The sequence below is a fragment of the Furipterus horrens genome, unplaced genomic scaffold, assembly GCF_987537825.1.
Source record: "Furipterus horrens unplaced genomic scaffold, mFurHor1.1.pri manual_scaffold_11, whole genome shotgun sequence".
Taxonomy (NCBI): Eukaryota; Metazoa; Chordata; class Mammalia; order Chiroptera; family Furipteridae; genus Furipterus; species Furipterus horrens.
Window position 1 is genome coordinate 89,138,657 of NW_028327181.1, and position 14,465 is coordinate 89,153,121.

At 48.3% G+C, this 14,465-nt stretch overlaps 1 protein-coding gene across 2 annotated transcripts in view; it reads right to left on the bottom strand.

Annotated features, from left to right (window-relative positions):
• Positions 1 to 1,389: 1,389 nt before the first annotated feature.
• The window catches only part of TANC2 (tetratricopeptide repeat, ankyrin repeat and coiled-coil containing 2), a 275,799-nt gene continuing 262,723 nt past the window's right edge, over positions 1,390 to 14,465 (bottom strand). Inside the window, exons 22-28 of one of the 2 annotated variants that reach the window (XM_090292222.1) lie at positions 11,798 to 11,973; positions 11,362 to 11,494; positions 10,784 to 10,813; positions 9,878 to 9,969; positions 7,883 to 8,029; positions 5,250 to 5,350; positions 1,390 to 3,710 (exon numbers count right to left, since the gene is read on the bottom strand). In XM_090292222.1, the coding sequence (XP_090148348.1) occupies positions 1,760 to 3,710; positions 5,250 to 5,350; positions 7,883 to 8,029; positions 9,878 to 9,969; positions 10,784 to 10,813; positions 11,362 to 11,494; positions 11,798 to 11,973 (2,630 nt within the window). In that variant the 3' untranslated portion in view covers positions 1,390 to 1,759. The remainder of the gene's footprint in view (positions 3,711 to 5,249; positions 5,351 to 7,882; positions 8,030 to 9,877; positions 9,970 to 10,783; positions 10,814 to 11,361; positions 11,495 to 11,797; positions 11,974 to 14,465) is intronic. The other variant, XM_090292221.1, reaches the window with a different exon arrangement.

The window sequence follows — 14,465 nt, forward strand, 5'->3', positions numbered from 1 at the left end:
AAGTCCTGGCCTATTGCAGGCTTGGGGGCGGAGGGGTCCATCTATTTGGAAGAATCTTAATTAGTAAAGAAGTGTTTCTGATCTCAACTTTATGCTCCTCACGTCTGAGTGATGCTTTCTGAGGACACTTTGACAGATCTGATCACATCTGGATTTTCCTTCAGGAACCTGCCCTTCCTGTATCCCTTTATGAACAAGAGCAGAATGATTCCTAATAACAGAAAACTAATTTGTTTTTTGCTTAGTTTTAGCTGTTTAGTGTTCAACTGTAGGAATTGATAAGCACTTGGTCCCGGGCCTGCACTAAGGCTTCAGCTTTCCATGTTCTTGCCACCCACCTGTTGCCGGCCTCCACCACTCAGAGGGCAGCTTATCAAACGACCACAAGACATAGGTGTGTGTGGGGTGACTGCGCCAGAAGGATTCCTGTCTCATGTGCCCCCACCTAGGCTTAAAGAAGGGTCCTTTTTCACCCTGAAAGGAGACGCTTTGTGGTGCCTGGTTTTCAAATACCACTCCCCAAACACTCCTAGCTAAAAAAAGAAACATGAATAGATAATAAAACTATAGATCTCAAAATGGAATTAGACATCTGGCATGGATTGCAATGGCCCTGGGTGCGAACTTTGGGAATAAGTCTTTCAGTCCCACGAGAATTCAAGTTGCTCTCAAAGAACCCATTTCTTCTAGGATTAAAAAAAGAGGGCCAGGAGAGCAAAGTCTGGCTGCAGGTGAAGATCCCGCTAACACAATTATTGCACCAGCCAATCTTCAGGAAGAGTTTACTTTTTGTGGACTATGATGCTCAGCAATATATCAGGATCTAAAAGGGAGATTTCCCCACAGATTTTGTACAACCATTCAATGAGAATCCAGAACAGTCTTTCCTTTTCTTTCTCTTTCTATATATTTACTTATGCCCTCCCTCACCCATGGAAAAATCAGTAATTTTTAGTGGTTAATTCTTGGCTAAAAATCTAAGGAATAATTTTCACTGAACCGTTAAAAAATACCCATGATTCTCATCCAATTTCCATGGCTGACCGAAATATTTAAAGGGCTGGTTGTTTTTTGCAATGTTCCTAAAATGCCTCTTAGAAAATCAATGTGGTGGCATTTCAAATAATTATATTGCTTTTTTCCTTCCAATATGAGAGACGTATTTCTTCTCGTTCTCCTTGACCCTTTACCCCACAGGAAGACCAGCAATGACCTAAATGAACATTCGAGACCTAGTGACGGCAGGGAGCTGGCAGCCCAGCGCGGAGACCGGGGCACGGGAACGCACCGGGGCTGGCTGTCTGGATAACACTGGGTACGAATGCAAAGGCAAAGGGGCATCATACTCTTTCTAAAGTTCCTAGAAGAAAACGAACAAGGACATCCTACTTTTGTAAAAGAGGAGAAAGACATTTACACAACAAGAACATCAGTGAAGCGATTGTCTCCCGGAAAAAGCTGACCAGTGTGTCTGATCTCCCTGGGTTACAGCACTGAGCACAACGATCTCCTCGTTGGCATTGGAAGAGAGGGAGAGAGTGTGTGGCTGGGGCACAGACAAGGGAAACTGAAGTCCTGGCTCACCGGCGGCCAGCTTCCCAGTTGGCTGCATGCAAAGGATTTCAGCATGTGGGCTGCTGCCTCTGAACACCACACAGAAACTACATGAGAAATTAAGCTGGAGAACTACCTCAAAGGTGGAAACCAAGCCTGAAAATATGCAGTGAAAACACATGGGTCTCACTCCAACAAACGTCTTTTAAACATTAGACTCCACAAATGGTCTCTTTGGTTTGATGGGGGATGTCTGCCCTTGTCGAGAGTCCCGGGACAACTGCCTGTACAGGCTGTCCTGGTACGCCTGAGCCACGGGGAGCGTCCGGGCCACCTTCACGTCGGGGTACGAGGCGGCCTGGCCGACTCTCTCTAAGAGGTCTCCACGGGACCCGTTAGCCAGCATCCCATGGGGGCTGTAATAATCGTCCTCCAGCAAATGGCCATTCTGTGCATTGTTGGTTTTGTTATAAAAGGCAATGTTGCTGATGGATGATGGTGGGCTGAAGGACTCAGGCTGAGGCAAGTTGCCCGGAGACGTGGGGCTGAGAACGGTATCCACTGATGACACTGCCCAGGTCCGATTCTGCTGGTGAAGGTGGGGGTACTGTTGAGTCCGGGCTGTTTTATCTATGATCCCCATGAATGGTGTGGTCCTGGATCGGGTAGGCTCACTGGGGTAACCTCCCTGAGTGGGAGACACTGGCGACAGCTCATCACATGACCTATCATATGCCGGTTTTAGTGGGATCTCCATTTGTTGAATTGAGGAGGACGGCCGGAAGGTAGGAGCTAGGTTGGAGGTGGATGAGATACTATTGCTGGATGGAGAGAAGCGAAGGCCTACGCTTTGGGAGTGCAGCAGGGGCCTGGGAGTTGGTGGGTGAGGTTTGATTTCATTAGGGTTGACACCAATAGGTCTTCTGATTAGATGTGACACATCAGGGGAACCTAGTTGGCTGGAGGAACGCTCCAGGTCAAGTTTTGAGTGACAGACTGGGTAATAGGATGCGGACTGGCTACGTCCAATCTGTGGTGTCTGGCTGTATCTCATGCCACCTCGATATGCTGAGGAAGGTCGCTGTGGAAGGTCTTCTTTGGCCAACCCTCCATGCTGACAGATGGCGCCTGCACTCAGACTGGCCTGGACATGCTGCACAGGTCTTCCATCCCCTACAATCCCCCCAATTGATCCTTGATAAACCAGCCGGCTCTGACTCACTCCTATGTCTCCTTGTGAAGACTGGTATTTACTAGCCATTGAATGGGCTACTTGGCCATAGGCCCCTGTGGAGATGACAGTGCTTGAATGAACCGCAGAGCTGGGCTGGTTGCTTCTCACAATCTGGGCCTTAGCAGGCTGTAGCCTGAGCCCTTGCTGGGGAACTGCCACAGGGAGCTGAGGCATCTGGTAGGGCCGCTGGGCCATTTTGGATAATGGAGATTTGGGTCTGCCAGGAAGCTGACTAACATTTGTCTCTTGCTGGTAGCGCACGGGTGAGCCAGACTGGGATCTATAGACACTCATGCTTTCAGCTGGAGGGCTGGCCCGATACTGAGGGCCCCTACGGAGAGGGGAAGGTGGGGGGCTTGGGTATTCTTTGCTCTGTCCTCCCACAGGAGGGGGGCTAAAGCGGTATGATCCGCCCTGATGAGCTGGGGAAGTATGCGGCGGACTAGGCCTGTAATGAGAGTTCTGGTGAGTGGGAGAGAGAGCAGGCGAGGTGGACTGATAGCCCTGTCTAGTGGGAGAACCTACAGAACTGCCGGACCGGAAGTCAAACACCGGGTGGGAGCCAAGCGGCGAGCCAGAGATGTAGGCGGAGTCCCGATGGGCGGGAGAGGACGGTGGGCTCTGGATGATCGGGAGCCCCTGGCTGGGCCGGGCCTCTGTCTGGAGGCCGATGGAAACATTCTCAACATCCTGTTCCAGGTACTCCTCTTCGAATATGTCTTGCACAGAATATATGTCTTCAGGCTGTGGTTCAGGTTCCGTTTCCTCTGGGAGCTGCTGCTGGGGTGGCGGTGGCGGCGGCGGCTGCTGCTGCGTCTGTCTGCACTCCTCCTCCACTCTCATCAGAAGCCTCTGGATCTCACGGTTGTTTGGGCACAGCTTGATGGCCTCGCTCAGGTCCTCTAAGGCCGCTGCAAACTGTCTGCTTGACAAAACGTAAACACAGGAACTGGAGTTATTCTGAATCAACAGGAGTCACCCAGAGCCGAGAACATGGTCACTATTTCAGAGAACTGTGGTAGCACCTGCGGGTGTCGGGGGGTCTGGTTTCATTTCATTTGTAAGGAAAGAAACAGGTAGGCTGTCATTCCAGAAGAGTCCAGAATGATTCCCTAACCCGTTCTGCCTCCATCTTCCCTGGCCTCTCTGGGATTCATGGAGAAATGTCCCCATTTTGTCGGTCCAGCCAGGCCCTTCAGGAAGACTCTCTCGGTGCCCAAATGCACACCAGGCAGTGTGAGGGCTGGGTGGGGTTGTCATTTACAGGGTCACTGTCAATTAGCTTAGGAACAAAACAGTAACTACAATGCTTAAACATCTTGCTGATCCAGCAGAATTTTTTCTTTATATTCTTGATATTTTGGCTCCAAGTTTCAGGCCTGTTCCATCCTCTGCCCTTTCTACCCCTCGTCCCACAGCACTGCTCCTCCTCCTTGTGCTCCATCAAAGCCCGGAAGGGTTAGGCGTGGTGACTAGGCAGCACCGATGCTAATTTACTAACGAGGGCATGACTGTCAAGAGATATTCCCATCCTCTCTATTGATACGCCCCAGAAAGGAACAACTGGCCTTATGGGGGAGGAACCATCCTGTGGGAAAGAGACTTCTGAAGAACTCTGCTACCCCAGCTAGTGAAGACTCATGTTGCTGCCACTGTCATCACTGGACTTACCCTGGGCTTCATTTTCAGGACCATATCACTGCCCTGGTTATATCCATGAACCTGAAGCAGTTCTCTCCCAGGCAGTTTGGGAGAAGGGCGGGATGCTGGGCAGGAGGCATCAAGGACAGTGACAAGTTACCCAAAGGTCACTGATGGCAGGTTCTAGGTCTTTCTGGGGCCTCTCCTGCCCACTGGCCAAGCCACAGCAGACAGGCACGAGGGAAGGGGTTTCTCGTGGGCGTGGCATCAAGGCCCCCTGCCCCTGTGCGTGTGTGGTGTGGTGGCAGCAGGGGTTTGTTAGGAAAGGAGGTTTGATGCCACCAGGCGTGAGGGGAGCCCCAGAAGGAAGACTAAACAATCCAGGGTTCCCAAAGTGCCTACGGGAGAACAAAGAGGAGCCTATGATGTAAGCGACCCCTTCTATTTCCCTCTAAAAGGGTTGAGAGGATGTTTGCTTAAGTGACCTCTTCTTAAGTCTCGAGTGTCTCCTTAAGCTATCTGCTTTGGGGGTTAAAAATTGCTTGAGATATGGCAGAGGCTTCTCAGAAGAAGGCGCCATTCTCCAACAGTGAAAAGGCGTTTTTCATCCAAAGCAAAATGCTCTGGATTTCCATAGCCCCGAAGATTTGCCAGTCTTAGCCTGAGCATGTGCTATGGGAGCCAAACCAAAGCTGGGCCCTGAGATGCCTCAGGGATAGACACACTTGGGTGCATACACCCCAGGATGGCCTACATTGCCTCGGCCAGATTTTCAGAAAAGAGACCTCTTGCTTTTTACCCTCTCTCTCTCTCTCCTCACCTGCTGCTGCGTTTTGCCCTTGCTCTTGCATAGTAAGCTTCATAAGATTTCGGTTTCAGCTCCAGGGCCTTAGTAGCAAATTCCTCCGCCATTCCAAAATCCTGTCATTACAATAGGTGTGCAAATGAGTCATGGAAGAAATATGAAAAATAGACAACTTGGGAATAACACAGATCATATGTACATTTTTTTTGACACTTATGGGTGGAACACCTGGGATTCCTGACATGCCTGGCATGGCTCTAGCCACACGGCCCACAGCCTGAAGTTCCTTCTGCCTTTGCCGTGTGTGGCCCTTCAACCGCTCATGGGGTTTTATCTGCCCATAAGTATAAAAATGCCTTTCTAACAAAGTTCTTTCTAGCCCAGAAGCCAAATGTAAATCCAATGAAGCATCTGAAGTTGGAAACCTGAACTCTTTTCTAAAAAAAAGATTTTATTTATTTTTAGAGAGAGGGGAAGGGAGGGAGAAAGAGAGGGGGAGAAACATGGATGTGAGAGAGAAACACTGATTGGTTGCTTCTTGCACGCGCCCCAACTGGGGACTGAGCCTGCAACCTTTTGGTTTGTGGAATGACGCCCAACCCACTGAGCCACAGCAGTCAGGAGGGAAACCTGAACTCCTGTTACACACGTGTGTTTGAAGCAAGCACACACATCTGCACCTCACTTAGAACCTCATCCTACCTCTGCCTTCCTGCTGCACCCACTAGTCCTTGGTTTCCTGAGGGATGAGTGAACTCCAAGAGGACAGGGTCTGCACTGATAATGTAGGCTAGATGGAGCAGGGACAGGAAACATGGGTTCAGTTCTCTGGTTTGCTTTGTGACGCCTCAGAATATGTCGTATGTTTTCTCATCCATACCTACTTCACAGGTGGGATTAAGAGCAACACAGCATTTGAATGCCCTGTATACAGGTCTTGGCACATAGTAGATGCTCAGTAAATGGTAGTTTCCTTTCCACTTCAGAGGGCTTCTCTGGTCTGTTCCTTCTCTTAACTGGTTCCTTACTTAGGAAACAGTGTAAGTAACAAAGCAAAAGAGGACCCATCTGTGACTGGGGCCTGTGCTGTCACCACATCTCTTGATCATGGAGGCTCCCTGGAGGCACAAAGCTGTAGACTTCACCTTCACATGAAAGAGAAGTTTTCCCTTCTCTTCTAATGTCGAAGCCACAGCGCGGAACCACTTGTGATTCCCAATGCAGAAAACAAGGCCTGAGGCGAAACAAAGGCCCTGGGGCATACGTAACATTTAAGAAAAAAAATTAATGGGCAATTTCCTATTCAGGAAGACAGATTTCAGGTGCTGAGCAGAGTATTGGTCATGGGAGGTGATTGCTGTTTCTGAACAGATGTGGAGCTGGAGAAAAAGCATTCTATCTTATCAAGGTTGTTTTCTATCCCAACACTGTTTCCAGCCTTACCCTTTAATTTTTTCTTTTGAGACAACCATCATGTCCGGGAAGGTTATTTTTAAGAATAATACTATTTGTTAGGCAAATAAGCAGCCAGCAGGCTGGCAGCAGCTCCTGCATCATCTCCCTCTCACTGGCTGATGTCACAGGAGACCCTGGTGAAGGTTCTTTTGTTTCATATACAACCTCACTGCCTTCCCCTAAGGCACCGCCCCCCCAAACCCCCACAGGCACCTCTAATGCAGCCCCACTGTCCTTGGCACCCAGGGACACTCTGCCTCTTAGAGCCCAATGTCCTCTGAGACACCCAAGTCTGTGTTGGGGCTCTTGTCATTGTCAGGTTTTAGACGGATGATGTGAAGATCACATACATAGATCATCTTCCTGGTATTGACAGCAGATCCATTGCCGCTGAGGCTGAAATCTCACTGCTGTGCAGGCGAGCTTTTTACTGATCAACACTCCTGTCTGGCTTGGATTATGTCTATCTCCTGATGGACTGAGACCTCAGGCGGTGGATGAGATTCCTGACATGATCTTAGCTATTCCCAGTATCTGGGAGAGGGATCTTGGCCCTGAAGTGTGTGCATGTCAGGGCTGCTGAGGGCACCAGAGACTGTATCTGCAAGGCAGGCAGAAACGACCAAGGGCTACTTGGGAGATAGTAAAGGGCCAGGAAGAGTTCTAAAATTCTTTCTGTAAAAAGAAGGGACATGACAGACTAGGATAAAAAGATGAGGAAAGACGTGAACAGGTAAAGATTAGCCTTAGAGATTAAACTTTGAAGTTCATGGTCCTGAGCCCTCTTCCCAGCCCATCCATAAATGACTCAAGGGCCTTCTAGAAAGGAAAGGAATGACTAAAATTCATATCTAATCGCAGCTGAAATTGTGGTGACAACTGCTCTCGCATTTTCCCAAAGACCAGGAAGTTGACTTAGGGGTGGGGAACATGATGACAGTATTCCAATCACTTTCAGTGGGAATTATGAAAATTCAAAAAGCTATAAAGTGCCCACAGCATTAACTTTTTTTACAGTTTGAGATAGGGATTATACTTAATTTCTTTCAAATTGTAAATGTCAGTGCTCTGTGAAGGACAACCAAGTTCCAACTGGGCCAGAGAAGGATTTCAGGGCCTGGTAAAAGCTAGTGAGTGACATGGACTGTCAGCTTCCAGGACTGCAGAAAAGAGCTGGGACGAGAGAGACTTACGTTCATTTTCCTGCGACACCGAGAGAGGTTGAGGAGAAGAGACACCTTCAGTTCCCGGAAGGTTTTCAAGTCCTCACCAAAGCCTTCCCGAGGGAATTTCTTCAGAGCGTACTGGTAGCGCTGGGCGGCCTCCTTCACTTTACCTTTCTAGTGGGAGGGTAAGACGGCAAAGCACACAGTTGGTCTGCTGAGCGGCTAAGTCTGGTTCCACTCCCTTCCTCCTCTCTCTCCAGTTCCTGCTAAGGTGAGCCCTCCCAAACACCACCGAGAGAGCAGGTACGGGGCCGCAGGCGAGACAGAAGGCAGGGAAGGCACGGGGGAAGGGGCTGCCCGAGACACGAGCCAGAGAAACGGAGCCTTGGCGGGTGGAAGGCCTGGGACCCGCCTTCCCAACTGGATTCCCAAGGGACTGAATCCACTCCTTTCAAAGGAGCTTTTTCTTGACCCAAAACCCCCTGCAACACGTGTCGTCTCCTAGTCCCACGCGCACCGCAGTTCTCACTACGTCCTGTGTTTGGCTGGTCTGGGAAACGCTTCTCCTGCTCTACGCTGCCCCTCGCCATGCCTCTCGGAGGGGTCGTCCTCGTCCTCACAAAGGACGTAGGATCTAAAACAGTTCAGCTGCTGGTTCTCCAGTCTCATGGCATAAAATAACATAAAGCACCTTTCCCCACTCTGGGGAAGGGCGTGGGTAGAGTCATAGTAGGGGAGCGAAGTTTGGAGTTTGTGACTCTGTCTGCCTATGCAGCGGGGATTTTCCAAGATGAAGTAAAGCTCTGACCAGCTTAGGGACCTGGTCACAGGAGTGGTGACCTTTCCTTACAATATGTATCTGGAAACTCTCTAAGCTGAGCCCAGAACGATGTAGGGGGCACTCCCATTCCTTTGGCTGATCCTTATCTCTGTTTCTTCCGTACAGCTGCAACTTTACAGGGATCCCAATCTCTTGTTTTCTCATCAGCACCCCTTATTAAGGAGGGATGTGGAGTCTTCCAAGGTAGAATTCTGGGCAGGAACAGCAGTAGCTCCGCCCATTCGCATTAGGACGGAAGACTCCTTTTCTCAGAACATCAGAAGCTATGTTAGACCCAGGGTTTAGATTCTTGAGAGTAACTGCTATTCTGAAGTCCCTAAATATGACAGTGAAAGAGGCCCTTCCTTGAAACCATGCAAAATCATGTTTGGGTCAGGATTCAAGTTTCCTAGAAGCCTAAGAGCCCTAGACTATCATGGCTCTCTCTCTCAAAGAGTCCTTGGGAAATACAACCCTGCTCCCAGGAACTCTGTCTGCTCCTTTAGAGGCAGAATCATGAGCTTCACAATCATTTCCTTATCTTTGGGCCTAGAGGTATCTCAGCTGATGCTCTCTGCCAAAGGCTGGGGTGGATTTGTATTTACTGTTGGGAGAAGATTCAGCTACTCTTAACACAATGAGGTCATTCTGACATGGAATGTCCCTAAGGCCGCGAGAGTCTGCGTCAGAGCACGGAGGCCTTCAGTCTCCACTTTTTAGTTGTCTCGCTGTCATCCAGTGAGTGACTTCAAGCAAACCTTATCATTGCTATTTGTCTTGGTTGCCTCATCTAACTCAGAGATACTGATAAGCTATTATTACCATAGACTTTAAAATCTATGTATATGTTATGCATGAAAGATAAGATCAATGACTCTTCCGCAGATTGGAAATATGTGTGCTACATAATTTTACTTTTACTTGTCCCCCTTATCAGATTCCATGTAGAATCTATGTAATTGCTTATTAGGGGTTAAAACTAGGTCTGTAGGTTGATCAGCTATAGGCACATGTAGGCTATTCTTGCTCTCTTGTTGGGAAGATAAAATCCCAGGATCCTCAGTCTATGAGCCCCTCGCCGAGGGACAGCATTTCTCCCTGTGTCTCTAGAATCAAAGATGAGAACTGCTAAGACTTTGGAAGGTTCCGTGTGTAGAGAACAGCGGCTGTTCTGAGGAAGCTTTGTTCCTCCCTCCCCTCACCTTGTAAAACATGTCCCCCTCTTCCATCAGCTTGCTCAACAGGATGATCATGATGTCTGGTTTGGAGGTGGCCATCGCCCATGTGGCTGGACCTGTAGTGTACAGGATGCATGATGGGTAAAAAACTCATACAATGTAAGGGTGGTAGGAAGCTAGGTGAAAAAAACATCCTGGGGAGATTTCTGCTGAGAGAACAACTTGCCCCACAACAATTTCCTCATCTTTTGGACCTGGGAGTCTCTTAGCGACTCCCGCTGCCTAGAAGCTGCACTGGATTTGTATTCACCTTAAAATAAGAATATCTGAACTGTATGAGTCTGTGCCACAGGAGGGCAGCAAAGCCTGCATATTGTGTTACTATGTGGGCAGGCAACGGCTTAGTATGGAGTTATTTTAAATAAGAAAATTGGGAGAAAGGGTTTACATTAAATGTCACCATAAGATTTTAAATATCCAAAAAGAGTAATTTATTTTAGAATCTGGACTCAAAGCCCACAGGTGTTTAGTCTGTTAACATTTAAATATGTACTTTGCAGAGGGATGCCGTTTAAGTTCTCCGGGCTCCCTTCATTCGTGCGTATTGAACAGGACTCCTCGGATTTACTGTGACCCCAGGAGCACAGTCCTGATGTCACACAGACGTGAAACAAGCCCCCAGAGAGAAAGGAAAGGTTAAACTGATTAGTTTACAGGTGCCTGAATTATTTACCACGTAAGCTTTTCAGGGTTAGTTATGAAAAGTTCAAGTTATTCTCTACAACAGTCATTAAAAAAAATCTTCTTTTAAGGTGAAGTAAATTAAAAGATTAGAGGTGTGGGGAACTCATGCAGGCTAAATCAAAGAGGAGAAGGCAAAGCTGACCAAGCCATCAGACCACGCCTGATGCTGACAGCGGTGAAATATACCTCGTGGGCGACTCGGTAACGTCTGACAACCTTCAAAGAAAGGAGAAAACAAAAAGTTGTAGGAGAGGAAAAAAAAAAAATGGATGAAGGTGAAAAAAAAAAAAGAAGGAAAAAGCAGCAGTGAGAGGCAGGCAGCAAAAAAGCCAGCACATAAGCCAACCCTTGTCTACAGGTGTGTGGGAGGGCAGCGAACGGGGCGGCAGCAGCGGGGCCTGGAGAGTCTGCAGCGCACACAGAGCAGGGGAGGCAGAGGCTCACGGCCGTGCAGGGGTCCGGGGTGCTCACAGGCTGGGGCTGGGTCGGAGGGTCAGCACGACGATGTGCTTAAGGTCACGGGAGCCTCCTGGCTCAGGCTGCGAGGGGCACGGCATATGACCCTGGGGGTGCAGACACGGGGTCGTGTAGACCCTGGCTCAGATGGCTTTCTCTGGGGCAAGAGCCTTCCTGTTCACTTGGACATAAGGGGCCAGGGCAGAGGGGGAACTACATACACTCACACCAAACACCCAGGGCGGCCAGACCACCAGGCCAGTCTGGCCCCTGGGCACAGATGGCAGTGCCTTCTTCCTTTCTCCTACCTATCTTGGCTCCTTTCTTCAGAAGAGTGACGACGACAGAAGTGTTCCGGCACCCCACGGCCCGGTCCAGCGGGCGCATTCCGCTGTAGTCCACGTGCTCGATCATGGCCCCGTGATCCACCAGGAACTGGACCTGGCGTGTGGATCAAGCAGAGCAGTTAACACAAGTGCAGTGCTCAGCACCGACCCACTGAGGGCTCCGGCTGCCGCCCGCCCTTCGTTCAACTGCGGGTCTGCACCAGGCTGGTCAGCGTGGTGCTCCAGGTCATACCTATGTGGTCTTGTTGGGGTTTGGAGTATTCCTGTCCCCTCTCAAGTATAGGTCCAAGAGCTTTACATCAGGAATTATCATACACAACCCTCAACCCCAGAAAACATTACGGAGGGAGACCCTTCCCTCTCCCTGCTCCCCCGAGGTTTGTTTAAAGGCACTCACCACCTCAGCATCACCATAGAAAGCCGCCAGATCCAGTGGGGTGCGGCCATTCTTGTCAGCATGGTCTGTGGCAGCCCCATTATCCACCAGAGAACGTACTACAGAGAGATGCCCCTTCAAACAAGCCCAGCTGAGGGCTGTCAGTCCTTCTTTGTCCATCAGAGCAATGGAGGCACCTACAAGGGCAAGTACAATGCAGGGCTGAGGAGACATGAAAATTCACAGCGAAGGGGAAACTGGCGCTAAAGGTGTACATTCTGCTGAAGCACAGCTTTTGTTTCTGGTATGTGAGTGACCTTCCAATAAAAACGGTTAAAAAAAATTGATTCTCCAAGCTCTCAGCAAAAGAGAGTCCAGCTGGGTTACTGGGCATTCCAACCACACTCTGTCCTTGAGCGTCATCCCTCCCTGGGGAGGATGCTCTACCTCGGTGAAACGGATGAGCCCACTGCCTCCAGCATCTCCCACGCACATTCCCGAGCCCTCACTCTCCGTTCTGTTCCTCCCCCGTGTGGAATCCCTTTGCTTTCCCTACGACTTGCCTCGCTTCTACCCATTTCCTAGGAACCATCTCAAATCCTGTCTCCAAGCAGCTTCTCACCATTCACTGGCACCTCCTCTTGAATCTGCCTACAAGGTCACCTTTCTAACGTATCCTACTTGCGTGTAATAAATTCTCCATGACTGGTTTCTGAACTCAGTGAAAGTCTGTCATTTATAATGGTATAAACTCCTTGCGAGATTCTCATAAAATAGGAGTTCTGTACATGTTTATCATTGATGACAGAACGTGGGAGAAATGGACCGATGGAAAGAGATCGAGCCCAGGCCACAGAGCAAATTCAAAGTTTAATTAGACTACTCAGCCTTCAATAACCTCATGCCTACTCTCTTAGCCCCATTTTATATTTTGCATCTGCCTTAAAAATGTCTATTTTCATCTGTAAAGATCAAGCTCTCCTGACACAGTGTTTTGTAATTAATCTAAAATTCAATACACACTCGATCCTCAGCCTACTCTATAAGCTCTTGGATGGCCCAAAGCCTACTTCCTTGCTGGTTTTGAAGAGCACCTGAGATAGTTCTTTTCACACAGTTGGCATGTCACACTAACTAAATCAGAGATCAACTTGCTGCACACAAAGCACTTCCCAGGCTGCCTCCTCAGCAGGACAGGACTCAGATGTCAGGTCAGGCGTAGGGCCTGCCACAGCCAGCGCAGGGTCTCCTCAGCAGTTATCTGGCCTGTCACCTTTGTACCCTAGAGGCCAGATAACCAGACTCTGTGGCTTCCCACCAGGATGAAGGGCTGGAAGATACCACACCTCTAACACTGATGAGAGCTGTTTATGTACTGGGTTATCTTTTCATAATGGTACATTCTGCTGTGAAAACATCGCCTCTAACATAGAATGACTTTGAAAATGGGACAGAATCCAAGGGGTCTTCTCAGACACAACTTCTGTAAATTCCTTGGACAGAGTTCACCAGTGGTGGAAAAAAGCAGGATAAAAAGGTCCTGGATGTGTATTACAGATAAACTGATTTTCCAAATATGAGAAAAGTTGAAATTTAAGAAACTGAAAGGAGATACATATGAAATAAACCTGTATGTTCAATTTACTTCCAAAATTCAATTTGCAATCTTCCTCCTCTCTCTTTCCCCCACCTTGAGGTTAATGGAATCACAGGTCTCCCAAACATCCGTCTTCAAACTTCGGAGTTATCTTCAACTCATCCTCCTTACTTCCTACATGCAATCAATTTGTATATTCAAAATCGTTTTTGCCCTTGGCCCTTCTGTTCTATTCTAACAGCTACTGCCCCTGGATTAGGGCCTCATTACTCCTCTCCCATTCTACTACAGTGGCTTGCTAATGGACCTGCTGGTCCACTATAATTCATTCATCAAATCTACCATTCACACTACTGCCTGAGTGCTTTCTTTTCAAAAGCACAACTCTAGCATCAATTCCCTTTTAAAAAATCTTGAAAGGCCCCCGTTGCCTTTAGAATTAAGTCCAAATTCTTTAAATCTGTCCCTTTTCAATTTCTTTGCACATTCATTTCCCAACAGTGCCCATGTACTTCAGTGGATAATGTGCATACTTCCTCAGGTCTGTTGAGTACTGTTCCTCCTTCTTCGCCTTTCAATTACATTACTCCCTCTCCCTAAATGCAGAACATTTTTCCTATTCAAATTTCAAAGTCTGTCCTATTCTAACTCAAATACCTTTATCAAAGCACTTAGGATTCTCCACTTTTTAGGGTAGTTTATCTTTGTTTATCCCTTCCCTGCCAGATTATGGACCCTTTGAAGGCACAGATTATAGTATATTAATTTTAAAAAATCACTCCCAGTTCCTAGCCCAGTGTTCTACAAATAATGTAGGCTACATAAATGTTTGTAGAGTTTGTTGATTTAGTAAAAAGTTTCTGATTTAAGTGTGAAAAGTGAATGGTACAAAGACCAGAATCTCTGCAGTGGTTAAGGGAGAAGACTTTGCTAGAATCTGTGCCCAATGAGCTTCTGCTGGAATGTGGCAGATACTGTGCAGCTACCTAAAGGTTTATCAGTGGCTGGAGAGGTCCTGCCTTTTCCAGGAGACTTGGGCTGTTTTGGCATATTTACTCCTGTCACATCTTATCCTGGGAATCTAGCCACATC